The sequence below is a fragment of the Pyrus communis genome, chromosome 7, assembly GCF_041283825.1.
Source record: "Pyrus communis isolate YQ-2024b chromosome 7, ASM4128382v1, whole genome shotgun sequence".
NCBI classification, from domain to species: Eukaryota; Viridiplantae; Streptophyta; class Magnoliopsida; order Rosales; family Rosaceae; genus Pyrus; species Pyrus communis.
In genome coordinates this window covers 5592652-5620551 of record NC_142571.1, presented here as the reverse complement: position 1 = coordinate 5620551, position 27900 = coordinate 5592652, and the positions used below count along the sequence as shown (strand labels likewise).

Here is a 27900-nt window from a genome sequence, read left to right as displayed (position 1 = left end):
TCTATTATGATGACATGTAGGGAACTTTTGAGAATGTTTTGGGTTGTCGAATGATGTCATCCAATCCAATAATATAAGGAAAATCTGAGGGTTAACTAGTGATGTCACGGTTAATTTGGGGCATTGTCGTTCATAATTCAATGAAGGAATAACTGGAAATTGATTCATATGCATAAATATCATGTGTAGAGAAAGAACCCTTAGCTAGCTTCCCATCCATTCATTTCCGTCAAATCCATATTTACAATTTGTTTTGTTTCCAAGTATTCATTTTAGTTTAAATTCGTCCAAATCCAATTCCCCCCTATTTCGTTGAAGTCTTAGTCTTAATCTTTCTTATTTTTAGTTTTGCTTTCTTCGAGCATTAAATAGTGTTTTATATTGTGTTTTTATGTTTTTAAGTCAATTTAGAAGGTTTTAGCAAGCCCTCCTAATCCCCGGTCTAGAACGATCCCTCACTTATCCATTCTACTACAATTGTCAAACGAGGGTTTAATTTGTATGCGTATAATTCTCGTATCAAAGAGTAGCACAAAGGAAAATCAACGATTGGAGGAAACCAGAAAATCTTCCAGTCGAACTCAAGATCAAGCCTCGATGGCCCTTGAAGAAATTTCCAGCCCAATTCAAGATCAAGCCCCGACAGCCCTTGGATCGACATCTACATTAAGGAACTTCAAAACGCATCTCATACACGTGACAAACACATGTCAACGACGCGCCTTGAAGTGGGGGCATTTGTAGACATCGAAATTTCGGTGAAATGAATGTTAACCAATAATTAAAATTTCAACGCTTACGTGTCACATAAATTTTACATGTAGCGTGTGACTCAACGAAAAATCGAAATAAATTGGAAAGGTCATCAAATAGGACACGTGTCAATATCTGGCAGAAATGATTTATTTCATCTGATTATTTAAATCCAAAAATCAAGTTTTGGAATTCTATAAATAGGAGGCCAAGGCATTCATTTCGAAAGAAAGAAGGAGGAAGAAGGAGGAAGAAAGAAGGAAGAAAAAAAGAAGGAAATTTACATCACACCAAAACCTTGAAGCTTTGAAACTCTAAAGCTCTCAAGCAAATCCCGAAGGATCAAGAAAACACTCTTCGTTCTTCGTCAAATCCTCCTTCAAAGGTCAAGCCCCGACGGCCCTTGAAGAACTTCCACCGACTCAAGATCAAGCCCCGACGGCCCCTTGAAGAAAGTGTTCATCATCCGTTTATCCTAAGATCAAGCCCCAACGGCCCTTTGGATCAACAACCTCAACAAATCCACACATCCAATCGTTCTTCAAGATTAGGCCCAAAAGCCCTTGAAGATCCGCTCATCCATCAACCTTCAAGATCAAGCCCAAAAGCCTTTGAAGAAATCCATACACCCAGTCTTCAAGATCAAGCCCAAAAGCCCTTGAAGAAATCCTCACAACCATTATTCAAGATCAAGCCCCGACGGCCCTTGAAGAAAGTGTTCATCGTTCATCATCCGTTCATTCAAGATCAAGCCCAAAAGCCCTTGAAGAAATCCACACAACCATTATTCAAGATCAAGCCCCGACGGCCCTTGAAGAAAGTGTTCATCATCCGTTCATCCTTAGATCAAGCCCCAACGGCCCTTTGGATCAACAGCTCATCCACAAACCTACACCCTACGAAGATAGAATCAGAGGATCAAATTACAAAGAGATTGTAACTCCAAAATCAATACAAACAAAAAATATATTTTGTACACGTATTCTTGTCTCTTGTTTCAGGAATTTTTCGTGTTTACACATAGCACTAACAGTTGTTGTAGATTCAATTAGTTCTGAAATATTTCTTTTTTATACAAACAGTAATTGTTCAGATATTTTACTACTTTACACCATTAGAAAGTGGATGACATACAGAGTACAAGCGTTGGTGTAAAGCAAAGCAATATTACTTCTTGGCCTATATTTGATTTATTTTTTGAACTTGTATAAAGTTTTTAAGGCTATTTCAAATAGAAGGTGTACGAAATCAACCAATGGAGATCTATCTTGCAAAAGAACGGAGAGTTGGATGGAGTTCTCAACCATAGAATACAAGCTGGATGGATAAAGTGGAAGAGTGCATCGAGTGTGTTGTGCGACCATCGTATGCCACTAAAGCTCAACAGAAAATTTTATAGGACGGCAATAAGGCCATCCTTACTTTATGGCATGAAATGTTGGGCGGTGAAGTATCAACACATACACAAAAGTTGGATGGAAATTTTCCAAATCTAACGCCAAGGGAAAATTGACTAATTAAAAAAGTTCAGGAAGATAATCAACAAAATTAAAATTTAAGAGAGAAATTAGTAACTCCTTGCAAGTTCAAAGAGGGGGATTGATAAATACCTCTTACTTCTTATCAGGTATCCTATCTTTATGTATTTTATTATATGGTGACAGATTTGTATCTCATGGGGATGAAAGGATAATCGAGAATCTATACTTTATGTATATATAAACATAAAATAAAGACATTCCTTGGTAGAATATACACATTTTTTTCTTCAATCGTAGAGACATGCATTAAACAAAGTCCAAAAGGACAAGAAATAACTTATATAGTCCTAGAAAAGATTAGCATACAGAAAGAAAACGACACGCTTATGCAAACAAAGTATGAGTAATAGTTCTTCACTGCAGCTATTACAAGGTAATACATAAATGAAATAACATAAACGGGTTTTAGTACTACGCTCTAGTAGTATTTCTCTTCACTTATAAGTGAGAGGTCTTATGTTTCTTGCCAAAGGTGAATTTGAACCACATTATTACTAGTCCATTGTAAGGCTAAGCCCACATCATTGTTAGCTTATTCACAATTCAATTTCATCCCCTTTCTTCCCATGTGTGGATGCAAATTTCCGCCTTCTTCTCCTTTGACGAAAATGCACCTGCAAAATAATAACACCTAAGATTATGGCCAAGAGCCTCACGTGCCCACGATGAAAGGGAAGGGGGGCTTTGGCCGAAGAATCTCCGATGCCAAAGTTAGAGTTTTAGAGAGAAAGTGTTTAGGGGATTTTGGGGAGAGAACGAACTCGGTTTTTGGAGAAATATGGCGCTATATATAAGGGTGTGGCCGGCCCTATTTGGAGAAATAGGGACCGGCCACTTATGGTGGTGTTTTGAATATTATTGCAAGATATTATGTCAAATAACATCTTGCAATTAATTTTGTAATTAATCAATTAATTTGGTAATTAATCAATTAATTTGGTAATTAATCCCAATTTGAAAGTAATAATTGGGAGTTACCTTGTGGGTGGGGATTTGATGAGGAGTGATGAGAGGGTTTTGAATAAATACCATTTTGATCACCTTTGACCTCGATTGAGCCGTTATTGTCCGTTGTATGCGCGTGGGAACTCCGCTGTGCTTCAAGGGTAATTTTGTCTTTTTCATTTCAAAGTCCATGTGTTGCCTCCATAATTTTCTTGATTATTTTTAGTTCCATAAATGCCCCCACACCTGTTGGGCTGCTCGCAGGAAATGGAAGCAGGTGTGAAAATCTTCTCTTGTTTCAGGAAACATATGATTGTTTTCTATTTTGATGTAGATTCTCTCTTTAATTGGAAATTAGATCCTAATAGGAAAGGGAAATAAAAATCTTCTAAAGTTTATTTAAGTCTACCTTAAGTAGATGATTAAATCAATTTCAGAAAGCTAGAAGATATTTGTTCCCCCTCCCTTAGTAATCTTCTACACTTGTCTGTGCAAAGGATCGTTTTTCATTGCTTTCTTTGTCTTCACACCGTACCAAGGTAAGAAAAAATTAATTTTTCCTTCTCTTTGTAATTTTTGGGAGCCTCGGGGGTTGAAATTTGGCTCGACGAGGGTCGAGAAGGTGTGAAAAGGTTGTTGGAAAGGCTTCGGCATGGCTGCTGTCGGCTTTGTGCGGCGGCGGCTCTAAGCGGGCTAAGGTTCCGATGCAGCGACATGGGCTTAGCACGGGCCAGGCATATAAGGCATTGAGGTGTCGAGTTTAGGCTCCTGGGCTTGGGCCCATGCAAGAGTGGTAAGAGAGAGAGGCATGGGCCCTTTTTTTTTTTTTTTTTTTTTTTTTTGCTTTCTTTATGATTTTTTACTGGGCTCAGGCCCATGTTGGCATGGGAAGAACGGAGGCTCTGGCCTCCTTCCTGGGTTGGATGGTTGGGCTTCGACCCATGTGAGAAATGAGAGAGGGAAGTGCGGGGGCGTCAGCCCCTAGAATTGAATTAAGCCGTGAGGCTTGTGGGTCGAGAGAGTAATGATGAAGTGCCATTGTTGTACCGTCAAGGCGGGTCTTTAAGTAAAGTGGGCTACTTCAAGGTTGCTTACTTCAAAATTAACTCCGATGACTCGTTTAGAGACTTTCTTGAGGCATATAGGTATGCCATTCCATCGGGGACAGTGTGAAGCGTGTCAAGGAAGAGAACAATTGTGAGCCATGTAGTGGGGCTCAGAGAACCATCAAGTTTCACCTTCACTACTTCGTGTTGGGATTTACTTTTCCCATACCGCGTTTCTTCGAAGAAGTGCTTTGTTCCATGAGGTGTGCCTCCGCACAATGTTCTCCTCATGCGGCCCATGAGATGGTGGGATTCCTTAATCTTAGCCAATTCTTCAACTTGGATTTGACCGTCAACGAATTTTGGTACTTTTTTTACATAGGCCACATTGAAGGAGTCGGGCAACTGCGATCTCATCATAGGCTCTTCGATCATTTGAGCAAGGGAGATCTTGATTGGGCCAAAAAGACTTTAGAGATAAGTGGAGAGTGAGAGGCTGATTTTTCTCCTGAGTTGTGTGTTCCAACGACTTTCATCACTGGTAAGTAGATTGCTTAGTCTCTAGGCTGCTTTGTACTTTTGCTTAGCTACTCTCTAATTTATTGATTGTTCTCTTCTGCTTATGTAGATTCAGAATTTGGCTCAACTCCCAATACTTATCTAGATATGAAGAAGGTGCATGTTGCACTAGGTATCCCTTTTGAGTACCATGAGTAACGTTGGTTGCTTAGTCCTCTTCATTGGAGAAAGGTGGGTTGTCCCCGAGAGAGGAGATAAAACGAATTAAGACGGAGGCATTGGCTCGTCCGATTTCCATCGTTGAACCTGCTGCAAATAAAGGTTGAAAAAAAAGATCTTCCCCACCTGCTCAAGAGATGCCAGCTGAGAAAAAAATGAAAACTTCCTCCGCTGCTCGTGAGGGTCTGCCTGCCACTAATAAGCTTGTGATTGACTTAACTTATTCCAAGGGGAAGAAAGATGAGGCTGCTAGATCTGAGCCCATGACACCTGCTGTGCCAAAGGTGGCTAGTACGATTACTAATAGGATCGCATAATGTAGAGGTTCCATCGTGCCTTTAGTACCAAAATTTGTGCCAAAACGTCCATTGTGGGCTAAATCTGGTTCACCTTTGGAGAGACTTGCTACTATGAAGAGCGATAAGGTGGACTCTGCTGCTAAAGTAGTGCCAAAACCCACTCCCCTCGCTGTTGAGACTGATTCTCCTGTTGAGAAGGAGAAGAATGCTTGCATGGGCAATTGTGAGAAATCCACCAAACCAGTTTCTAGGGAAGGGGGGCTGTTGAGATTTATGCGCTCTTGAAACCGGATCTTCTTGAAGACATGAACGCGTGTGCGAAGTTTGTTGATGACGTTAAAGGGATTGTCAGCCCGAGTTCCTTTGCGAAACATACGACTGAATATAGGAAGACTGTTCTGGTTGCTATGATGTAGCAAATGACAATTCTGGCAGCTGAGTCTATGCTTCTTGACCAAGAGGATATCAAGGCTACCAAGAGGGTGGCAAAGACTATGGCAGCTTAAGCTTATTCCTCAGCTGGGAAGATCAAGAGGTTGGAATCTGAGCTCGTTGCTTTGAAAGGGTTTAATATCTCTGCCCCGACATCTCTGTTGAGTTGAAGACTAGGCTTGACATGATCCAAGTTAAGTACGAAAATGCAGAGAAACAGATTGGTTGTTACATACCTCAGATTCAAGATCTTGAGTGTGCCGTCTTAGAATTTCGTTCTGCTGCTTATGCAAATGATGAAGTGTTGATTGCTGCTTATAATCAAGTGATCCACTTCAAGAAGATCGTCGGTAGGCTAGAATCCCAAGTGTTGAAACTCCAAGGCGCATTGAAGATCAACGAAAGTCTGAAGAAAGAAGTGGATAAGCTACAGCGCATCCGTGTTGGTCTGCTCGAGGAGAATGAGCAGGTGAAGGGTAAGAAAGTTGGATTCGAGACTTCACTTGCTTAGAGTCAGGTCGATTTCTACAAGTTAGGTTATGTAAATCATCTCTTTGGTTGGCTATTTGATTTCGAGTTTGCTGGAAAAGACTTCGAGACCTTCTTTATTTCTCTAGAAGATTTTCCTGCCTTTACTTTCAAGGCTTCCATTGGTGAAGTAGTCGGAGAAGTTTGTGCCTAGGCTAGGGCAGTCGAGGGTGAAGTGCCAGATAATGTCACTGCTGGAAGCGTTGCGGCTGCTGAAGGCGTGGCGATCGAGTAGTCGTGGGATGTCCAAGCTGCTGAAGAGTGATCTTCTAGGTAGCCTTTAAGATTTTCTTTGTTTTACTTGTTGCTTTTTGCTTTGCTTGAACTCTTTTGGCCTTTGCTAGTTGTTTATCAATTTTGCTAGAAAATTTAATAAACTTGCTTCCTTCGCTTTTTTTCATCTTCATTTCTTTTATTTACGCCCAACCTTGCTGTGTGGCCTACATCACAATATACTAAAGATTTTTGGGTGATGAAATTTGCTAACCTTTCGTATCAAAAGTACACAGTTGTATGGAATTTCATAAGCAAAGGTCTATGAGAACTCATTGTTTTTCATGTAACCAATTATGTGGGTTGCGTAGTAAGTATCACAACACTTTAGGAATTAGTGTAGATCAAAACGATCATTCCGCGCTTTGGTAGAGGCGAAGCTTATCGACTACATAACATGTTGGCAGTGGATAAAACTTCGTATATGCACGCTAAGTTGTTTAACCTTTCACAAAAATATGTAGTTGTATAAGTTTAGCGTAGATTATTGCTCTATTGGCAAGCTGTAGACAGTATTTCAGAAACCGTAGGCTACCTTAGTGCACTTGATAGCAGCTTTAGGGTTCCAGGGCAGCCGTCCATAGGGCGTATTGCGTAATGTGCATCCTCTGTTTCTGAGGCCCGGTTCCCCACGGATTAGGCCAAGAGACCCAAAATCCTTCAGTTAGCTAAGCCTTGAAAAAGACCATTGTGGCTACTTCTAGGAATCCCGACGCAAGTCATCGTGCACCTAGTTATACTAGGGCACCCAGACTCATCCACGTCTGGATATTCGGAATGTATAGTTTATCCTCCCACATTAAAGAGTAAACCTATATGGGTTGGGGAATTGGTTTACCCTCTCGCACTAGAGAGCATGGTTGGTCCCTAAGGGGGCATAATTCCTGCGATAAGTCCCTAAGAAGAGTGCAGTCTTCTTTTAAAGTGCAGGAATAGTCAGTTGTTGTAAGCATACGGTCGAGCCAAGTTATAAATTACTTATGAATTCCTCATTGAAAAATGAGGGAAACGAATGAAAACTTAGCTGTAAATTAAGAACTGCATAACAACTGGATAATCCTCGCCTTTGCGAGGTGGTGCCCGTCGACCTGCTTGAGTCTTCAAGCTTTAATGTAGCGAGAGGTCACGTATGGTACTTGCTCATATTATAATCATTCCACTGCTTTTTGATCTCTTTGTCATTCATGGTGGTGAGGGTGTAACTACCCTTACCGCCTACTAAACTGATATTGCACGGACCTTCCCAAATGGAATCCATCTTTTTGGAGCTTTCTCTACGGGCAGTAATGAAGGTTTTTCTTAGAACTAGATCTTCAGGTTGGAACTGCCGGATCTTGGCCCTTTTGTTATAGCTGGAGAAGAGCAGCTGCTGGTAGGTTACGATGCGGGTGATGACCTTCTCGTGTTTCTTTTCTACTAGATCTAGATTTCTAGCCATCTCTTTTTTATTCTGCTTGATGCTTGGCAGTAGAGTGTTGATACTTGGCACGATGATATTAGGGGGAATGATTGCTTCTGAACCAAATACCAAAGGGAAAGAAGTCTCACCGATTGCTCGTCGTTTGGTTATGTGATACGCCCATAGACATCCGAGGAGTTCGTCTGGCCATTTTCCCATCTTGTCAAAAAAGGATTTCTTGAAGCAGTTGAGAATCATCTTGTTGAATGCTTCAGCTTGCCCATTGCCTTAGGGATACCTTAGAGTGGACATGTGCTGCTTGATGCTATATTTCTGAAAGAACTTTGCCAAATATGTGCTTACGAATTACGGGCCGTTATCCATGACGATAGATTGAGGGATGCCAAATCGGCAAATGATGTTCCTCCATATGAAGCATTCCATGTCCATATGTGTTGTGGTTGTCATGGGCTCTACTTCCACCCACTTGGTGAAGTAGTCAGTCGCCACGATCATTATGCCTCTATCCCTAGTAGCGAGCAGCATTGGTCATACCAAGTCGATTACCCACTGCATGAACGGCCAAAAACTTGTTTACGGATGTAGTTCGCTGGCAAGCAGTGTTGGTATCGGCTTATAGCGTTGGTAGATGTCGCACTTTTGTACTAATTCCTTAATGTCTTGATGCATAGTAGGCCAGTAATAACCTACGGTAGGAGCCTTTTATGCTAAAGATCAGCCTTCAGAGTGATTTCCACAAACATCTTTGTGGATTGAACTAAAAACCTTTAGGTCGTCTGGAAACGCTAGGCAGCGGAGATGTGGTCTAGTGTAGGATCTTTGGATGAAAATGTCGTTCCACATTTATTATCGTGATGCCTTTGTTTAGAGCTTTCTAGACTCCAATCTTTCCATAGGAAGCGTGTCATTGACCAGGTAGTCTATAATGGAATCTTGCTAGTTTGGAGTTGTACTAACCTGTGACATCTCGGCTGCTGGCTCTACCTCTATGCTTGGTTTGTCTAGATAATCCACCGGAATAGAGCGTTTGAATTGATGATTGAGGGCGGAGCCTAGGCCAGCTAGCATGTCCGTGTGGGCGTTGTTTACCCGCAAAACTTGAGTGAGGGTGTAAGTCTGAAAGGTCTCAAGTTGCTTTCGTACCTTGTCTAGGTATTGCGCCATCTTCAGATGTTTTGTAGTGTACTCCTCAGTAGTCTGGCTAGTGATTAGCTGCGAATCAGAATGAATTGCAAGCTTTTTTACCGCCAACTTTTTTGCCATTCGAAGGCCTTCTATTAGGGCTTTGTACTCTGCTTCGTTGTTGTATGCTTTGAAGCTTAGAATGATCGCCTTCTCGAGCATTGAACCGTCTAGGGTGACAAGGACCACGCATGTTCCCAAGCCGTTGTAGTTAGATGCGCCGTTGACATGCAAATTCCAAAAGTCTCCATCGAGTAGAGCAAGCACGGCTAGGGTGTGCTCGGCTGCCTCCGGGGCGTAGTTGGGCCGCTTTGCTACGTTGCCTAGGCTAAGTGTGAATTCTATTATGAAGTCCGCCAAGGCTTAGGCCTTTATCACCGTATGGGGTCAAAAAACTAGGCCATATTGGCCAAGTTCCAACGCCCATTTTACTACTCGCTGAGAAGCATCTAGACCATGTAGGATTGATCGTAGAGGATATTGAGTCATAACGATGACTATATGAGCTTAAAAATATGGTCTGAGCTTTTGAGTCGCAACAACTAGCCCCAAAAATAATTTCTCGATCTTCGGATATCTAGTTTCTGCATCAAGAAGAACTTTAGAAGTGTAGAATACTGGCAGTTAGGCCTTCAGCTTTTCTTGTATAAGGGTAGAGCTCACTGCTACTTCCGAGACTGCCAAGTAAATGTATAACTCCTCTACTGCTTCTGGCTTGGATAGTAAGGAAGGTAATGTGAGATATTTCTTCAGGTCTTGGAAAGCTATTTTGCACTCATCATCCCATTTGTCTCGTTGTGCCCTCTTGATAGCCTTTGAAAAAGGCTTGCATCGATCGATAGACTGCGAGAGAAAGCGGTTGAGCGTGGTTGCTCATCCGGTCAAGCTTTGGATCTCCTTCAAGGAAGTTGGAGATTTCATTTCTAGTATTGCTCGGATTTGTTTGGGATGTGCTTCAATTCCTTATTGGGTTACTAGGTACCCTAAGAATCTGCCTGAAGATAGTCCAAATGTGCACTTGGTGGGATTGAGCTTCATCTTGTACTTTCTAATGATGTCAAAAGTTTCCGTCAAGTTGCCGATGTGATGTAATCGTTGTTTGCCCTTTACCATGATGTTGTGGACGTAGACCTCTATGGTTACTCCAATTTGCTTCTTGAACATCATGTTTACCAACCGTTGGTAAATGGCTCCCGCGTTCTTAAGGCCAAAAGGCATGACCTTGTAGTAGTAAGTGCCTTACTCAATCACGAACGCGGTTTTCTCCTTGTTGGGCTCGTGCATGGCTATTTGGTTATAGCCGGAATATATCTTAAAAAAACTAAGTAGCTAGTTCCTAGAAGTTGAATCTACTAGTATATCTATTCGGGGAACTGGATAAGGATCTTTTGGGCATGCTTTGTTGAGGTCGGTGTAGTCTATGCAAACCCTCTATTTGCCTTTTTCTTTCTTCATTACTAGGACGATGTTAGCAAGCCGTGCTGAGTATGCTACCTCTTCTATGAATCCGACCTCCAATAACTTGTTGATTTTCACTTCAATGATCGCCACTCGTTCAGGTACGAAATGTCTTCTTTTTTGGATTATTGCTTTGACAGCGGGTCGACGTGCAGCTTGTGGCAAGCTATCTTAGGGTCGATGTCGGGCATGTCAGAAGGTGACCACGCGAAGACGTCACGATTTTGCTTAAGGAAAACCGTGAGCTCCTTATTTTCCTTCAAGCTCAAAAGTGAGCTAATTCTAGCAGTCTTCTCCGGCTACTAGGGATCAAAGATGATGTGTTCGGTGTCCTCTTCGGTTTCCATCCCGTCTCATTTGCTACCGCGTTGATTTGGACATTGTCTTCTTGATTCGTCTGCTGTGATTGCAATTTGGTAGCTTCGTCGTCCCTTTGGACCTCGGTAGCCTTTTTGGGGGTAAATGTCTTCTTTTTTTTACTCCTTCAATATTTGCACAGTGCATTGTCGAGATGCAACCTAGTCAGATTTGATTTCTCTAACTCCTCATCCCAGGATGTAAAATCAGATTTTTTTTATACTTGACAGAGGTTACGGCGTCAAGCTTTATCAGCCAGGGTCGCCCTAAAATCTCGTTGTAGGAAGACGAGTTGCTTACTATCATGAACGTCTACTTTGAAACAACTGGCAGTGTTCTCACATCAAGTGTGATGTTGCCGATGGCAGTCGAGGTGTGTCCGTTGAATCCGGTAAGTACCTCTGCTCGACGTATGATTGTGCTTTCTAGGCCTATCTTTTGAATTACTAAGAGCTGAAGTAGGTTGACCACACTTCCGTTGTCAACCATCATTTTGTTGACTATGGCATGAGCTAGTTGGATGGATACCACTAGTATGTCGTCGTGTGGGAAATCGACACCTTTGGCATTCTGCTCGATAAAGCCAATGATAGGTCCAGGTTGGGTGTTGACTGCCTGGACTTGTGCGACTAGTAGAGCCTGCTGGATCTTACTCTTCTTAGAATTGTTGGTGGCCCCCAAGTGCTCAGATTCGACAAAGATGCCATTAATCTGAATCATCTTAGTTGGCGGCTCTTCGTCGGAGTCTGCATTCCTTCTAGGCTGTGCAACTGGCTTGTCCAAGTATCTTTCAACCTTGCCTTCTTTCACAAGCTTCTCTAGGTAGTTCTTCCAAGTGTAGCAGTCATCAGTTGTGTGACCGGGACCTCAGTGGAATGCGCAGTACTTGGTGGGGTCCAACTTGGAAGTATCTCCTTTTGATTGTTTCGGCAGCTTGAACCATGGTCCGCTTTTGATGTCCTGCAGAATTTGGTGGATCAGGATTGAGAACTTAGAGTAGTTATTGCGTGTTGGGCCACCTTTAGTCAGGGATCAATCCCTACGCTTGGCCTCCTGCCTGCCTTTATTGTTGTATTGCATACACCCTTCTCTTCCTTTCCTCTTCAGGGTTGGCTATAAGATTTTAGGGGCATGTGCAAAAGATAGGCCCTCCATAAAATAAATAAATAAATAAATAAATAAATCCTTATATAACAAAGCTAGTTTATATGTCTATAGTTGTATTAATAATGAATCTAAATAGAGCATTAGTACTTGTGAGTTTTAGTTCAAATCAACAATAATCATAAAAACAAAATAAAAAACACGATTTAGAGCAAAGCCAGCACAACAAAACTAAGACACATAAAAGTGATTCCTTATATATGAAGGTCATTATTTCTCTTAGTCATACGCAAATTTTGTAAAATTTTTCTTAAGGTGAAGTCCTTTTACACAAACCAAGTTGGTATATGTATATAGATGATATCATTTTTTAGGGCCCCTTAAGATTGGAGACCCTGTGCAAGGTTACCTACTTGCACATTCCAAAAGCTGCCGCTGTTTCTCCTTTTTCTTCCGTACAATATAAGGACCGTTAAACACGGCTTATTGCCAAATTTTTATAATATTACATTTCTCTACCAGACCCAGACGAACATCAGATATATAGGAAGATCACAAAAGGGGACTCATTAGTAGAGGCAAGGATCAATTGCGATTTTCGACTGACGAAAAAACAATATATATTACAGGTCATGGATCACCAGGTATGGGAATGGGGGCCATGTTAGCCGGGGGTGCTGCTGCCGCAGCTGCTGGCTACGGGGTTCACCATCTTGTGCATGGGAGCCACCACGGTGGAAGACATGGTCACGGCGGCTATGGGGCCTTTGGTCATGGAAAGTTCAAACATGGGAAACATGGAAAATTCAGACATGGGAAACATGGAAAATTTAAGCTTGGTAAATTTGGCAAGCTTGGTAAGTTCAAGAAATGGAAGTAAGAGTTCATCTATTGGATGGTGATTAAAAATTCCAACTTTATACAAGAGTTCACTTTTTTTTTTTTTTTTTTTTTTTTTAAACTCCAACTTTGTATTAGAGTGTTATTATTGGCACTCTAAAAAAAATTTCAAACTTCTATATTTAGAAAGAAAAATACACTTATCATGAGTGTATTGAGTTTTTACCCTTGTTTTTTTTTTTTTTTTAATTGTATCTTCTCTTTCTATTATTTTAGATTTTATTCTTGAAAGCACAATAAACATTAATCCAATATTTTACTGAACCTAGACTTTAATATTGTTTTTGCGTTTTTCATTTTCATAAAACAATTTGATAAACGCATTTTGCGCCTGTTTTTGTATATGCAAAACTAAAAACTGTTTTGGAATTACCGAACGGATCCTAAAATAATATGCAATAGTTTTTTGTTTTTTATTTTTAGTTTTGATTTATTGCGTCAACATTTCTTCTATATCTCTTCCACCATCTTTCCTCCAAGCTTTCCCCCACCCGCCCTACCCAAAAAAAAAAAAAAAATCTTCTTTATATCCAACACAAAAATAAAATAAAACAAAATATGCATCAAACTAGTCCTTAATATACTATAGCTCATTTTAGTCGGACCCGTTTCAGAATAATATAACTATATGAATCGTATAAATCTAGTTAAGCTCTTATTATTTAAATAGTACGCCAGTACTCAGCAGCCAAAGTCTTGGTTGTTGAATGACTTATGCAAATCTTTTTCCTACAAGAAAAAGATCACAAAAATAATTTATCAACAAAATATACAAATAAAAACCAACTCAAGCAGTCAGAGTCAAGAATCAACCACCGTTTGATCACCCACTCTCCAACAGGTTTTGCATGGTTCCTGGTCCCTTGCTAGGTTCTTGTTGCTAGTTTTAATATAATTTTATTTCATTTTTCTTGTTTTCCTTTTAAGTTATCCAAAAGAATGGAAAGCAAACTTGCGCAACTTTAGGGCTTGCAATTTGCATGTTCCTGGGGATTGAGTGGTTTAGATGAGGGTCCACATGCTCCTGCTCTCACATGCACTACAGACGTCCTTACGTGCATGTCCCTTTTAAACGATTAAGTGTCGCTTTGTTTTGTTGACTACTTGTGGTATTTGGTGACAATGGCCAGATTATAATGCATCTTTGCTTGTTTACAACGCAGTTAATTAGAGCAGTGTGTTTGTTTATTTGCTTTAGTCTATTCTATATAAGATGTCACGTTTGCTTGCTTGCGTTCGTCTACCCTACAATATGATGAGTTTACTTGCTTTCGTCCTTCTAATCATTAAAATAATGCAGTTTGTTAGAACAATGTGTTTGCTTCTTTGCCTTAATCTACTCTATTAGATGATGTATTTGCTCGCTTGCATGCATTTGTCTCCTCTTTACAGAGTAGTAGAGTAATTTAAAATGTTATTTTATATCAAGAAAAAAAAAAAAAAAAAGGGGCAAGTGATTGGTTTCTACGAATTTCTAGAAGCCATACTGCTATATATGTAATGACATTTTCCTTTAGGAAATGAAAACTTACTTTGGGTTCTTCGAAAATGAATGAGAATTAGAAGGGAGCATGATATCATAGTTAGAACTTAGAATGGAAACTTGGAAAGGTTGATCAAGTCAAAGGCGATGCTCGAATGGGTTTTCCTAATTGTCACTGCAGTACCTAATTTTTAGCGCACTTTTGGACTTTAGATCAAATAATACATCAAAGTAGAGTCGATGACTCTAAAAAATGCATTTGTAAGACTTCGAAATCAAATTAGAAGTCTGAGGCCTTTGTTTGTTTTCTACTAGACCAACCTCTTGGGGTTAATTTTGAATCATTTAAAATGCATCTGTCATGCATGCTAATTAAATATTAAGAATGTTTGTTCTAATTTCGAATCTTTTAACAACTTATTAAGTTGTATAAATATGTCGAGTATTTTCTGAAAAGACGGGGCAAGTGGACTTGTGGTTTGGGCGAGGAAGATGCATGTTAGCTTGCTGCTGATAATGTGAAGCAGTCACTCTCTTCATTTCTTATTTGTGGGAACCAGTCACTTTCAGCAAGTAGTCAACTGTCTTGCGTTTCCATTGCTGAAAACAATTGGGTTAAATTAGTAATCAACATGATTACAAGCTAAGTTTTATCATTATTAAATTAGATATATACGTCATTATAAGGTATATCATGCATCATCTAGTTATCATTAAAGGAAAATTTAAGGAAATGTACTAAATTTGGGGTGAGCGTAATCCAGTTTGGGTCGATTTCAAAGACAGAAACATATTATAATTTGATAACTATTTTTGTTTTCAAGTTTTAGTTTTTTAATTTTTAGCTTTTTGTTTTTATTTTTTTTAACTAAAAGCTTATTTGGCAACTAGATTCAATTTTTAGTTTTGGAAAAATTAAAAACAAAAAATTAAAAGTCGTAGTTTTTGAAAACTAAAAGAGTAGATTTAGATTGAGATTTTCAGCTTTTCTTTTTTCTCATTCAATATTAAAAGTAGTTATCAAACGAGTTTTCAGTTTTTTATTTAAAAAAATATATATGAAAACAAAAACTACAAACTGGCAAGTGGTGAATTGTTATAGTGGTTAGGACATTCCTCGTTAACCCACTGCGTCATTCGTCCAAATCTTCTTGCCTCCCCTTCGTGTAGTTTAGAGTAAGAATATTGCTTATACTAAAAAAAACTGCAAATTGAAAACGATGGTTAACAAAGGATCTATTAGCAATACACCCTGAATTATACATCTTGACCTACTTTACTGTATGAACCTTGAATTTGGTTATGAGCTTTCCTAAATTTCAAATCGTGTCAATATTCCACCGTCGTCTGTACTATAAAAGCATTACGATTATGTACCATCCTATACACTTTATGGTGTCATTTTGCGTTGGAACTTTATGTGAGCTACTTCTTCGAACTCTTCTTTTAAAGATTTTGCTTTGCCTATTGGCTCTATTCTTTTCAAAAGACAACAGAAAAGTGGCTTTTTTTCCCATCCCCATTCCCCACCATTGCTTCACCCACGGTGGCTGTCTGCACTCCCTGCCAAATGAAAACGAATATTAATTTTGTTTAGTCCTTAACGATACATGTGCGTACAATTGTTTGTTGATAATCAATACACGTACGTACGATTAAATTTCAAAATACGACGTCAAATCTTCTATTTACCTTCATGAGATTTTGGAAGTGTAATGGTTACAAAAGGAAGAAATCGTTAGAAGTTTTTGTATCTTGTCATATTTTCGAATCGTATTATTAATTTTACGTATTGTAATATGATCGTATGATATTATCATGTATCATGGCTCAAGATATATATATAGTACTAATAAACGAATACATATGTTACCATGATCACATTGAGGAAATTTTAAATGCTTATGAAGGAGGGGGGATGCTTAGCTATCTAAATAAAAGACTCAAAATTTTTTTTTTTCTACTAGGAAGATAAATTGATAGAGAGCTACATGGCTACTAAAGATTTTGGAGGAAGTCTCCATCAAAACAATTTTGATGTTGATTTACAAAATTTTCTACTTATGATCGGAACCGTATATATTATAAATTATTAATTTTTTATTAGCGGTTTGTGTGGTTGGATGGATTGTTGAAGACTTGAAGTATAATCTTTTATGAAATCCCAGTCAATGATATAACATGACACTTCCGACATATTCTTCAGATTAAATTAAAGGATCTATAAACGTATGTAGTATATATGACTATTTTTTTCCCATAAATTATTCAGAACATGTGTTACCCATTTTACTAATAGTAATGCAAACTAATCAATAAAAGAACCACTACAGGGTGATCCAGTAGTCGGGGATGAATTCTAGGCCCGATCTCAACACATTCTAAGTTTGATTCTTGGTACTAGTGAATCACACGATGGTAACTAGGAGGAAGTTGAAATACCCCTGTAAGTGTTCCTGGCCCCAAAAGGGTGGAATGCCGTAGCAAAGTTACCAAATGATCCCCTATTGAAAAAAAAAAAAAAAAAAACAAAAACAAAACAAATCAATAAAAGGGAAAGATTAATAGTACATTAAGTTTCATCAACTAGACAGTGTGGATTTAAGGTTAAGAATACAATGGTAGTGTGGCTAGAACGATTCAAGTTTGACTCGTGTTTTGCTTGTTCAAACTCAGTTCATAAGTAAAATGAGCTGAGCTTGAACAAAATATTTGGCTCTTAACGCTTGTGAGCAGCTCGTATCTATTTGTGTTGAACATGCAATCATTTCAAGACATTTACCTTATCTTTTTGGCATTTGCTCTTTAGGGTTGGCCATGAGGATAGTTCATGTAGGCGCCTAGGCCCCCCACTTTGGAGAGGCTCCCAAAATTTTTATATATCCTGTAATTAACATACAAATGCAGAAAAAGTAGGAAATATCATAATCCATTTGTTGGTGTAGTGGAAATGTTCGGCTTCCTTTTTCTTTTGTGTTTTGAGTTTGAAACTTGGAGCTGCCTTTTTAATCACTAGTTTTTTCTTGTTTTTCAAATTTAATCCCAATCCATTTTGTCCAAATGCATATAAAGTTATAAAACTCAAGTCTCTTTGAAATTTATTTTTCTTTCAACTTCCCAATCTCTCCATTTCAATTGAATGTTTAAATTAACTATGACATGGTCTTGAATATTGTACTTTAAGGTAATTAAAACTTTGAATTTATATTTTTCTTTTCAATAATTTATTATTCAATGGATTATTTTAATATTTGATTTGTTAGTGTGATATTGATTCAAGAAAAGAAAAAAAAACCAATTGCCGCTATTAAATTTATTATACTCGTCAATCAAGTTTTATTGTTCTTTACTCTCTTGATCATCAAGTTTGATTGTTCTTCACTCTCAATCTTAGACTCTTGACTACAAATATTTAGTACATTTGCGTCTAAAACGTGAGACGTATAATATTTAAGTAATGTTTGTCTATCTATCTTCTTTTGATATTCATTTTTAGTGATGTTCAATGTGAAATAATTTTTTTATGTATTTAACGATTTTTTTTTTTTATACATATCAATGTACAAAGAACCGAAAATCAGAAAACTTTAAATTTCCATGCAAAAACTTGTCTAGTACCGCAAACTGCTACTTTTTTTTAACTCAATGCATCTCAATTTCAACTCTTCCATTTTTTTTAGTCCAACTTATTAGTACTAGGGCCGCAAACCTGTGCTACTACTTTTTTAACTGAATGCATCTCAATTTCAACTCTTTCATTTTTTTTTAGTCTAACTTATTAGTGAGGGTAATAATACGAAATCTGAAAAAAAAATGAGAAGAGGAGATGAAGTCAGAGTTGTCAAAGAAAATTAGAATCGGGAAGGGACAGATTGGAGGGAGGGAATTCAACTGCTAAGCAAACAAGTGTTGGTTACAGCTGTATTCACGACCACCGCTATCCCTCTCATCTGCTCATCTCTTACTTTTATTTCTTTAATTCTTTAGATAATAATCCATGTATTAATAATGATAACACAATAATCATCTCCGTTCTCGTGGTCACTGTTCACCAGAAAATAAAGTTATCTTTTTTGGCAAAAAAATAAAAAATAAAATATGCGGCATTGGATTTGATATTAAACGTCAAAATTAAAGTGCATTTTTAAATTACTAAATAATTTAGAGAACGTTTAATTTTATATATTTATTTTCACAGGATGTCAGCCCATTTTTATTTATGAATTTTTGTTGAGAGATTGTTACTTTTTTTTAAGCAATATTTTATATTAAGAAAAAAAATGTATGAACTCAAAATACAATTAATTGAAATGAAATGTTTTAACTACCAAAACAATCACCACTTGCACTATTTATCTTCATTGTGCGTTAAGTATATTTTTGCTTTGGAATATCTTATAAGATAATGGTTGCCGGGGTCACAATTTACGTTCAACGAGTGGTTTCCACCCATTTCAATTCACTATATCGATTATTTTCTAAATTATTCAATCTAAACTGCTAAGATAAATAAGAAAATGCAGGAGGTGAAAAGATGAGTGCAAAAATGACTCTCGGTTAAACTGATGTGGCCCTTTTACTGTTGTGACAACTTTTGTTATTTTTTGGTTGAACGTTATTTCTTGGTTCCACGCATATGACAATATAAGCGTGACAAAATATTGCCATATGGACAAAAAAAATTTTAGTGCATCAGAAATAAGGCACAGTAAAACAAGTGTAATATTAAAGTGGGTTGGAAACTTGAAAAAACAATTACAATCAATTGTATTATGACACTTTGTGTAACAAGTCGTGTTATCGGCATACTATAATTTTATTTTTCATATATACAAAGAGGAGATTATTTTCATTTAATTTGGTTATGAATTAAATAAAGAAAACACAGTGGGAATTAAAATGAAAGTAAAATACGTTATATAGTGATGACTGATGCAGGTGGAGCTGAGCCAGAGTGAGAAAGGAAGAGAAGAAAATGATGATGGTATTTTTGGTTTGTTTACGGTGAGAAGGCAGAGGGGAGGGGAGGGAAAAGAGTGGTGCTCTGGTGTGCTGTGTGTCCTTTTGATCCCCCACAGCCTACTACGTGAAATCCAAAGCCGACTCACAGTACAGAAAGACACCCAACAGCAGCAGTTCCCACTTCCCATCTGTTTCTCTCTCTCTCTCTCTCTCTCTCTCTAGAGTTGCTACTGAAGTTCACATCAATCATTTACTCATATATTTATTGCACCCACATTCGGTTCCTTCCCTTTCCCTAAAAGAAGGTAAGAGATTTGTCCTATTGGATAATCCAGTTTTTGGCGTTTCTTTCTCTCTCTCTATCTCTCTATCTTGTCCTTGTTCTTGTTCTTGTTTTCTTGGGATTTCTGGTTCTCTGCTGCTCAATCAGTGGTTTTATTTCAGCTGCGCAATATTTAGGTACTCCCGCAATTCTCATCTCTTTTTCTCTTTTGTTTTTGTTCTGTCGTGATGCTTGCAAATTAACTTTGTTTTTGTGACTCTTGACTCTGCTTTTTTATCTGTACTCTCAATGTTTCTGATATTTTGGGGGTTCTATCGTGCTGAATTGTGTACTTTGTATGGAAAAATTTTGTGGGTTGAGCTTAGTTTGATGAAATTTGAATTTGGCTGAGCTTAGTGTGTTGACATTTGAACTGTGTTGGTTGGCTTGTTTTAGCTTCAATGGTCTGTTGGATGCAAGAGTTTTGTTGTTTAGTATGTTGGTTACTAATTAGTAATCATCCTCTTCCCCACTAATTCAACTTCTGATTAAGGGAGGGTTCTGAAATTTATTGGTTTGATTAGTCTTGGATTTCTAACTGATTCTTAGAAGCCTAATCTTTGCTGTTCTGCTGGGAAACTGCACAAGACGATACGAGTAATGGAAATTTTTAAATTCAGGTCAATCCGCACAAAAAGCTTCATAATTTGAACACAGCCAAGACAATCTGCTTAGGTGAAGCATTGTTGACCTCATTGATTTGTTACTTTCTTAGATTTTGTAAGTGCATCTTCTTTTCCCTGTTTATCTGTATAGAGTGGACTGTGGTTGGCTTGAATTTAAAGGAATGCGAAGTTGGTTTTAGGTTAATGTAATTTGACCAGAGATTATTAAATTAGTGTGAAATTGAGTCGAAGACTTGTCACATGAGGTAAAGAGTGCAAGTCAATTGCGTCCTATGAACAACCCTTACAAATGACACGAGATGTTTTACCTTGAATGGAAACTTATCTGTTATTAAGTTGGCTTGAATGTTCATTTATTTAAATGGAAACCCTGCTTCACTTACTGGCTGAGGTTTGATAAAACGCCAAATGGGCCTTATATTCATTACTTCTTCTCCAATAACATCGCTCTTTGTATAAATGCATAACTAATTGTATGTATGAGATACAACGCGTGTTATGCTGCTGTGGTGTATATTGAATCCACCCGTATAATAACACATGTACAATCATTAATACAGTATGATGGGTTAAAGTTCAACATTTAGGACTTATGTATTAATGATTCTACACTCATTATTATATGGGTGGATTTGATGCACTGCGTCAGCATGCTACATGGTGCATTCGATAGCACAGTAACTTCTTGTATAAATGAACTGAAACACTGTGAAAGTACCTTATATTAAGAACATATAGATGCACTGCGCCAGCTTTCTTTCTCTTGGTAGTTTTATGTTTATTCTAAGAAGAAAGTATGATCCTATCTTTTGTTAGTATCTTTCTTATATATGGGAAATCTATCAGAAAACTAATCATGTTATAACAACTATTTTGAGCTACAATTCTCAAGGCCTGAAGCCGAATTCCGTGATTTGTAAATTTGGGTTTGTGATACATAATCCAAGTCCACTGAGGTAATTGTATGTTATTCTTTCTGTGTAACATCATTGAATAATTGGTTAGAAAGTCGTTAACTTCATTAGGAACATTACATTACGTTAGTTGATTTGTAGCGGGACTGTTTGATAATGAATGCTCTGCGATATTGCGTGAATTGTCAGATAAAATCCTGAATATGATTTGGCATTAGTTCAACATTAAATTGATCAATTAGAGCTCTGCAGCTGTGCAAGTTAAAGACTTTGTGTAGCTTTGAAGTTAAAGACTTTGTGTAGCTTTGAAGCCGGGTTCTTGCATACAATCAAAGCTTCTTCTTGCTGAAACCGACCATGGGTTGTTATTTGGTGTTCTCCTTTGATTTATTCCACCCAATTGATTTATCTGCTTCTATGACTTGTAATGAAATATTGAGGAATCTCTTCTTGGCGTGCAAAGCTTTGATATTTTTCTCACTGTAGCCCCCTTATATGGCAGGTAGTTGGTTCTGAGAATTCGCTAAAAACTGAAAAGCAAAAATCAGATAATGTTTTTTTCTTATGTTTCAATTTTGGAGGTGAGCTATGCCAAAATTGTAATGTTACCTGCTTTGGTGAGGTTTAGAGCTATCTTAGAGGTTTCAGATCTTCCTGTCATGGTCTTATAGTGTTGTTTCTCGACGTTGTTGTCTAAATACTTGTGGTTCTCCACTGAATGTTCATACCGGCTCTGTTGTCACACCATATCAGTTCAGTTTATTAAAGTTGAGAAAATTGGATAGAAATGGTGAAAGTCACAGATCCTGTTTAGATATTCATAACACTACTCGTTTTTACTTGTTTATTCTTCAAATATTAAATAGTTATTGCCATGTGTATTGTTAGGCGTTTACTTGGGCGCAAATGATCAAGGGATTTGAAATTTTCAACAATTGTTAAGACCTCTGAGTACATAAGGAACGGTCACTGTGGGTGAGTATACCTAAAACCTTCTGTTTCTCATCTTGCCAAAAGCCTTCGGCGGCCTTTCAGATAGTGTTTACGTTTTTCTAATGCTGTAATTTTGAGCACTATAACAGCGTTTTTTTAAGATAATAATAGAAGTAATATTTATTATTCAATTTTGTCTACTTACTATGTGATGCTATTGTCTTTATGCTTTCCTTTTATCTTAGAAATAGGACCCTAGAAAGAGAAACTCTTAGTCCCCCACATAACACTTTAACACCCTCTGACATTGATATGCCATCGAATTTCATTACTTAATTTTTTGTGATCTAATTGTCGCTATTCTGTTGATGCACAGGCCGTCCAAGATCGTGGCTTTAGATATAATGGGGAAATTTTTGTGACCGGAATGGATCCTCAGGCTTTTATTAGGTTGTCAATAGGCTCACTTGGACTAAGGATTCCTGGAACACCTTTAAAGTCTGAAAAATCTGGTGTTCGTGCATTCTCTTCCCCATATTCATGTGAAATTCGCCTTCGAGGATTCCCTATGCAGACAGCATCAATTCCCTTAGTATCTTCTCCTGAAGCTGCTGCACCTGATTCTCATAGCACTGCCTCCAGTTTTTATCTTGAAGAATCTGATATTAAAGCACTGCTGGAACCCGGCTGTTTCTACAATCCTCATTCATGTCTGGAGATCGCTATTTTCACTGGGAAGAAGGGATCCCACTGTGGTGTAGGGACCAAAAGGCAGCAAATTGGGACATATAAGCTTGAGGTTGGTCCTGAATGGGGGGAAAGAAAGTCAGTGGTTCTTTTCAGTGGGTGGATAGCAATCAGCAAAAACAAGCAGGAGAATGGAAAATTGAGTGCGGAGCTTCATTTGAGAGTAAGACTAGATCCTGATCCGAGATATGTTTTCCAGTTTGATGATGCAACAAAACTTAGTCCTCAGATAGTTCAGCTTCAAGGCTCCATTAAACAGCCTATTTTCAGCTGCAAGTTCATCCGAGACAGGTGATGTGACTTATTTTAACTTTATAATTTACAATACTAAGATTTTTGAGGATGCTACAGTTTTAAGATTTCAGAACTTTTGTTTGTCAAATGTTTATACTGGTTCTAGATTCTTGTTCGATGAACAAGGATTGCTGAGTTGTATGGTTTTGACTGCTTTAGTTTCAAGAGGCAATTTGTTGTTTTAAATTTGCAGATTGCAGTGTAAGATACAACTTGGGGGTGCCTAAAAAAAGTTTGTTGATTATCTTGCCACATCATTGTCATACGGTCTTTTGTATTAAAAAACTCACTGTACTTGTCTTGTGTCATTTTCCCGAGTCCCCTTGTTTGCCTCATCACAAAACAGCTTCTTTCTTATTTTCTATTTGATTTTCAAGAACCAACGTGACCTACAATGTTACATATAAATTTCGGATTAATCAGAACATTTTAGTTTTATTAATGAATATCCAGGAAGTGTTTGATACAGTATCCAACGCTCCAAATTTCCTCTCTTGCTATGAACAGTTTGGTTTTCTAATTTGAATTCACAATTGTGTCGATGTAGTTTTGATAGTTTAATGAATTTACAGGGTTCCCCAGGTGGATCCATTGAGCACATACTGGTCAGGTGCTGCTAACAATCCTGATCTGGATACAGAGAGAAGAGAGAGAAAGGGATGGAAGGTGACAATACATGATCTCTCTGGCTCGGCTATTGCAGCAGCCTTTATAACAACCCCATTTGTTCCAGCAACAGGTTGTGATTGGGTTGCAAGGTCCAACCCAGGAGCTTGGTTGATTGTTAGTCCTGATGCTTACAGGCCTGATAGCTGGCAGCCATGGGGAAAGCTTGAGGCATGGCGTGAGCGTGGCATCAGAGACTCCGTTTGCTGTCGATTTCGCCTTCTGTCAGAATGCCAGGAGGCTGTGGATCTCTTCATGTCTGAAATCCGCATCAATGCTGAAAAGGGTGGAGACTTTTCCATAGACACAGACAAACAGATGCAGGCAGCAGCGGCAACAGCAGCCGCCAGTCCGATACCAAGCCCACAAACCAGTGGAGACTTTGCAGGTTTGTATCCAGATGTTGGTGGTTTCGTCATGAGCTGTAGTGTGCAAGGGGAAGGAAAAGCCAGCAAGCCATTGGTACAACTAGCAATGAGGCATGTGACTTGTGTGGAGGATGCCGCCATCTTCATGGCTCTTGCAGCTGCAGTTGATCTCAGCATTGATGCATGTAGGCCCTTCCGGAAGTTCAGGAAACCCTCCTGCCCTTCTATATGATTCCGTGCACATAAAACAGCTATAGTTTTTATTGATTGATGTAACATCTGGCTTGTGTACAGGAAAACTCTTATTTAGAACTCTTAAAGATTGTTTAAGTACTCATTCATGGTAGCAGTAAGCCAACACGGCGTCGTTATACATCTAGTTGGTGGCAGTATACTCTTTTATCATGGGAGGATAGGCTTTGGGAAAACATATAACTTTTTTCTTGTAAATCGAACTGAAAACTTGGTGAATTTCTTCATTTCCTCGGAGAAAAACCCTAGAAGCCTAGGAAATTCTAGAGTCGTTGGCCCTTACGCGGAATTAGGTGCCCGAAATTCGTTTAGGCCAATACAGTTGGATGCCTTGATAAGCAAGAAAACTTATGTATCACCGGTTGTGGGTTGTATGCAACCGGATACACGCACAATTTTCTGTTGTTAAGCAAATATTCAACGAGTACACCGTAAAACCAAGATGTCACTTAAAAGAAAGGGAAGAAGAAATAATTAGGTTGGTTATTTTGATTCCATGTTGTTCTCACACGTTATGGACTTATTCGGGAACAGATGGATCCAGCAGGAAGGAAAGGGAAAGAATAGAAGAATAACTAGTATCAAATCTTTCGTTTCTTCATTCAATAGCATAGTTGCAAACAAACTGAAATTCAAAGATTGTCGAGGGAACGGAAAATATCAATACATGCAAGAGAATAAGGATCCATAGAAAACCATCGTATGAAACAGAACAAAAGACGATGGAGATCCAAAACCACGCGATGTTAGCAATGTTACAACAACCATGACATTAGGCTTCTGTTGTCTGAAACAGTGTATCAACTTCTCCAATAATGGTTCGAGCTTCTTCAATTTCAGGACCTTCCTTCTGGTTCAACTCTTCTTCTACTTCAGCCTGAAAGTAATTATGTTGCTTAACAAATTGGGGTTATCGGAGTCGTTAATTGAAATTAAGGTTAACCAAGACTGTACATACCAAAATTCCTTTCAGGTCAGCTAATGAGGCCTCCAAGCGTTTCCGGCAATCGGGAATCATCATCCTAGATTCAGCCAGCACATTTTCCTGTAAGGAAACCAAGAAGACATGAATTTTATTTGGAAGGGATATGCATCTATCCATTTAACTTTTCATTTCTTCAGTTTACTTCTCAATGAAGTAGCTTAACAAAGGAAATAGGAGAACTTCAAGCAATCAGAAGTAAGATTGATTCAATGGCCTTCAGTTTGAACATTAGGTGATGGGAAAAACTACTATAACCTATTTAGAACTAATGGGTCTCCAAAAAATAAAAAAAACATAGAACAGTCAATCAACTAATTTATGCATTTTAAACCTTCATTCTTCTGTCAAAAGCTTGTAAATTACCACAATTTTTACACACAAGCAAGCAAACAAATAAGTTATCAGCCAACAGGAATTTGGTTTGAAAAGTTTACTACTAGAATTAGTGAAAAATAAGAAACAAAAATTTAGGAATTATTTTTCTACTACTGCGGTACAGGCTTGGCAAGTGACTTTCCACATTTATTCATGGGTGCAAAGTACATCTTACCCATTTCTGAACATTATTAGGTTACAATAACGATATAATGTTAACCAAACAAGTAGAACAAGTTGATTGATGCCGAAAATATTCAAAAGAAAAACGGCAACCTAATTTGAGAAATCTTAACAAAGCTGTATACTTAGCAATCCAGTAATATATACCCACTACAAGGAATGAAATATACCTAAAAGGCTAGAACACATAAAATCCAAAAACAGTTGATAACTGACTCGCATATGACAAACAGAATATATGACAGGTTGCCGCAATCAAAACAGCTAAGCAACATAGAGAGAAGTTCAGGAACTTATAAGTTTAGAAAACCCAGAAACCATGTTATTCCTAATTGTACAAGGGTGGTGCTATCCACACACCCATTTTTACCTCTCACACACCCCTTTCAATTTCCAGCCATCGGATCGAATGAATTGAAGAAGATCAATGGACAAATTAACAAGGGTGTGTGAGAGGTAAAATGGGATGTGTGAAAAGCACTATCCATTGTACAAATTTTGACTGAACAAATAAAAATCTTGAATTACCACATAACAAATTTGTGGGTTTCAACTAATCAAATGTCTGCGACAACAATAGTTTTATGAGGAGAAGAACTGCAAGATTATATTTATTAAAAGAAGATGACAACTTAATGATTCTACATGGTGTCTGATGCATGTCATGACTCGTGATTCATGACCAAACCTGTTGCTTCAGGTCATAAGGATCAGCTCCTTTCTCTTTCATGTCTGCTGTTTTTGCAGCTTCTCTCTCAACCTCTGTCTCATATGAATGAAGCTCCTTAACGATGCGTTTGCAAGTACCAGTCTTGATTTTCAGATTTCTTAGGGTTGCCATGGTAACCTATCAAAAGAATCACTTTCTTGAGCATGTACAAAATATGGGACCATAATAAATATTCAATCTGAGCTTTCTTTTCATCAACACATGCTATTTCAATGGATTTAAACGAAAGATATGATTCACGTTGTCCTCATTCACGTCAACAACTGGCGGAGTGGCGAAGCCAAGAATTTATCGTAATGGGTGCAAAAATAATAATAACAATAGCAGTATCAAACAGAAAAAAGACTTAGATTAACAATATTTCATTCCTACTAGAGCATATATTACTACACAAACGTGCACCCGTTGCCGCGCTACACTGGAGTTGTACAATGGATAGAACAGATCATGGTATAGTGTTTCAAGAAGAAAACCCCATCAATGGTAAACATCTCAAAAGGGAAAATACAATCTACCCAATGTCTGATTGTTAACTTTAGCACATAAACAAGCATAAAATAAGCAAAATGCAGACTCAGAGGCACAAAATTTTGAGTTTTAAAAGGGTAAAGTAAACAGATCCATCAGTGGCCGAAAGACTCAGGATTAAGATAGCATTTGGGGAATTTCTTTCAGGCATTTGGTCGAACACATAAGAGGGTTGGGGGCAAAGTCCAAAACCCTTGAAAGAAATATATGAAAAACGTGCCCAGTGAGGGCAGTGATCTAACATTCAACAATCTAGATGAGAGAGAGAGAGAGAGAGAGAGAGAGTACCTGTTGTAAATATAGGAGCTTTTGGGTGGGATGCTGCTCTTACAAGTGAGGGAGAGCAGTACAATGATGGCAGCAGACTGGAGACGCAGATGAAGTGGACAAAACCCGATTCCGTATTCTTTCGCCTCTTCCTCTCTTTCGGGTTTGTTCTGCTGTGTCCAATCCTCTGTGCCAACCCTGTGACTAGTCTAGTTGTTTGACATCTGTCCCTTGAATTAACACCCACATAACAGAGGATAATATCACAAACACCCCGAGGATTTTCTTG

At 38.2% G+C, this 27900-nt stretch overlaps 3 protein-coding genes across 12 annotated transcripts; 1 reads left to right on the top strand and 2 right to left on the bottom strand.

Moving 5' to 3' along the window:
• Positions 1-7678: 7678 nt before the first annotated feature.
• On the bottom strand, positions 7679-8173 carry LOC148695504 (uncharacterized). Its single transcript, XM_088697204.1, has one exon. The coding sequence runs from the start codon at positions 8171-8173 to the stop codon at positions 7679-7681; it is 495 nt and encodes a 164-aa protein (XP_088553330.1).
• An 11141-nt stretch (positions 8174-19314) lies between these two features.
• Positions 19315-24628, top strand: LOC137734154 (uncharacterized). 10 transcript variants are annotated; one of them, XM_088697780.1, is made up of 6 exons: positions 19315-19880; positions 20364-20418; positions 21786-21864; positions 22172-22258; positions 22593-23254; positions 23830-24628. In XM_088697780.1, the coding sequence occupies exons 5-6, from the start codon at positions 22644-22646 to the stop codon at positions 24521-24523; spliced, it is 1305 nt and encodes a 434-aa protein (XP_088553906.1). In that variant the 5' UTR covers positions 19315-19880; positions 20364-20418; positions 21786-21864; positions 22172-22258; positions 22593-22643; the 3' UTR covers positions 24524-24628. The 10 variants fall into 10 exon arrangements, with proteins under 10 accessions (XP_088553906.1, XP_088553905.1, XP_088553908.1 ...); XM_088697779.1 differs by having other exon boundaries at positions 20364-20463; XM_088697782.1 differs by lacking the exon at positions 21786-21864.
• Positions 24629-25119: 491 nt separating this feature from the next.
• Positions 25120-27772, bottom strand: LOC137735027 (tubulin-folding cofactor A). The gene is made up of 4 exons (XM_068474385.2): positions 27633-27772; positions 26775-26933; positions 25502-25588; positions 25120-25420 (listed from the first exon to the last, which is right to left on the bottom strand). Exons 2-4 carry the CDS (start codon positions 26925-26927, stop codon positions 25316-25318), a joined length of 345 nt encoding a protein of 114 aa, XP_068330486.2. The 5' UTR covers positions 26928-26933; positions 27633-27772; the 3' UTR covers positions 25120-25315.
• Between the last annotated feature and the right edge of the window lie 128 nt (positions 27773-27900).

Coding starts and splice junctions, on each gene's coding strand:
- LOC137735027 (XM_068474385.2), bottom strand. CDS start 26,927: ATGGCAACCCTAAGAAATCTGAAAATCAAGACTGGTACTTGCAAACGC. Junction 25,589..26,774: donor CTTATGACCTGAAGCAACAG/GTTTGGTCATGA, acceptor GTTTCCTTACAG/GAAAATGTGCTGGCTGAATC. Junction 25,421..25,501: donor CTGACCTGAAAGGAATTTTG/GTATGTACAGTC, acceptor AATTACTTTCAG/GCTGAAGTAGAAGAAGAGTT.
- LOC137734154 (XM_088697782.1), top strand. CDS start 22,644: ATGGATCCTCAGGCTTTTATTAGGTTGTCAATAGGCTCACTTGGACTA. Junction 23,255..23,829: donor TGCAAGTTCATCCGAGACAG/GTGATGTGACTT, acceptor ATGAATTTACAG/GGTTCCCCAGGTGGATCCAT.
- LOC148695504 (XM_088697204.1), bottom strand. CDS start 8,173: ATGGGAAAATGGCCAGACGAACTCCTCGGATGTCTATGGGCGTATCAC.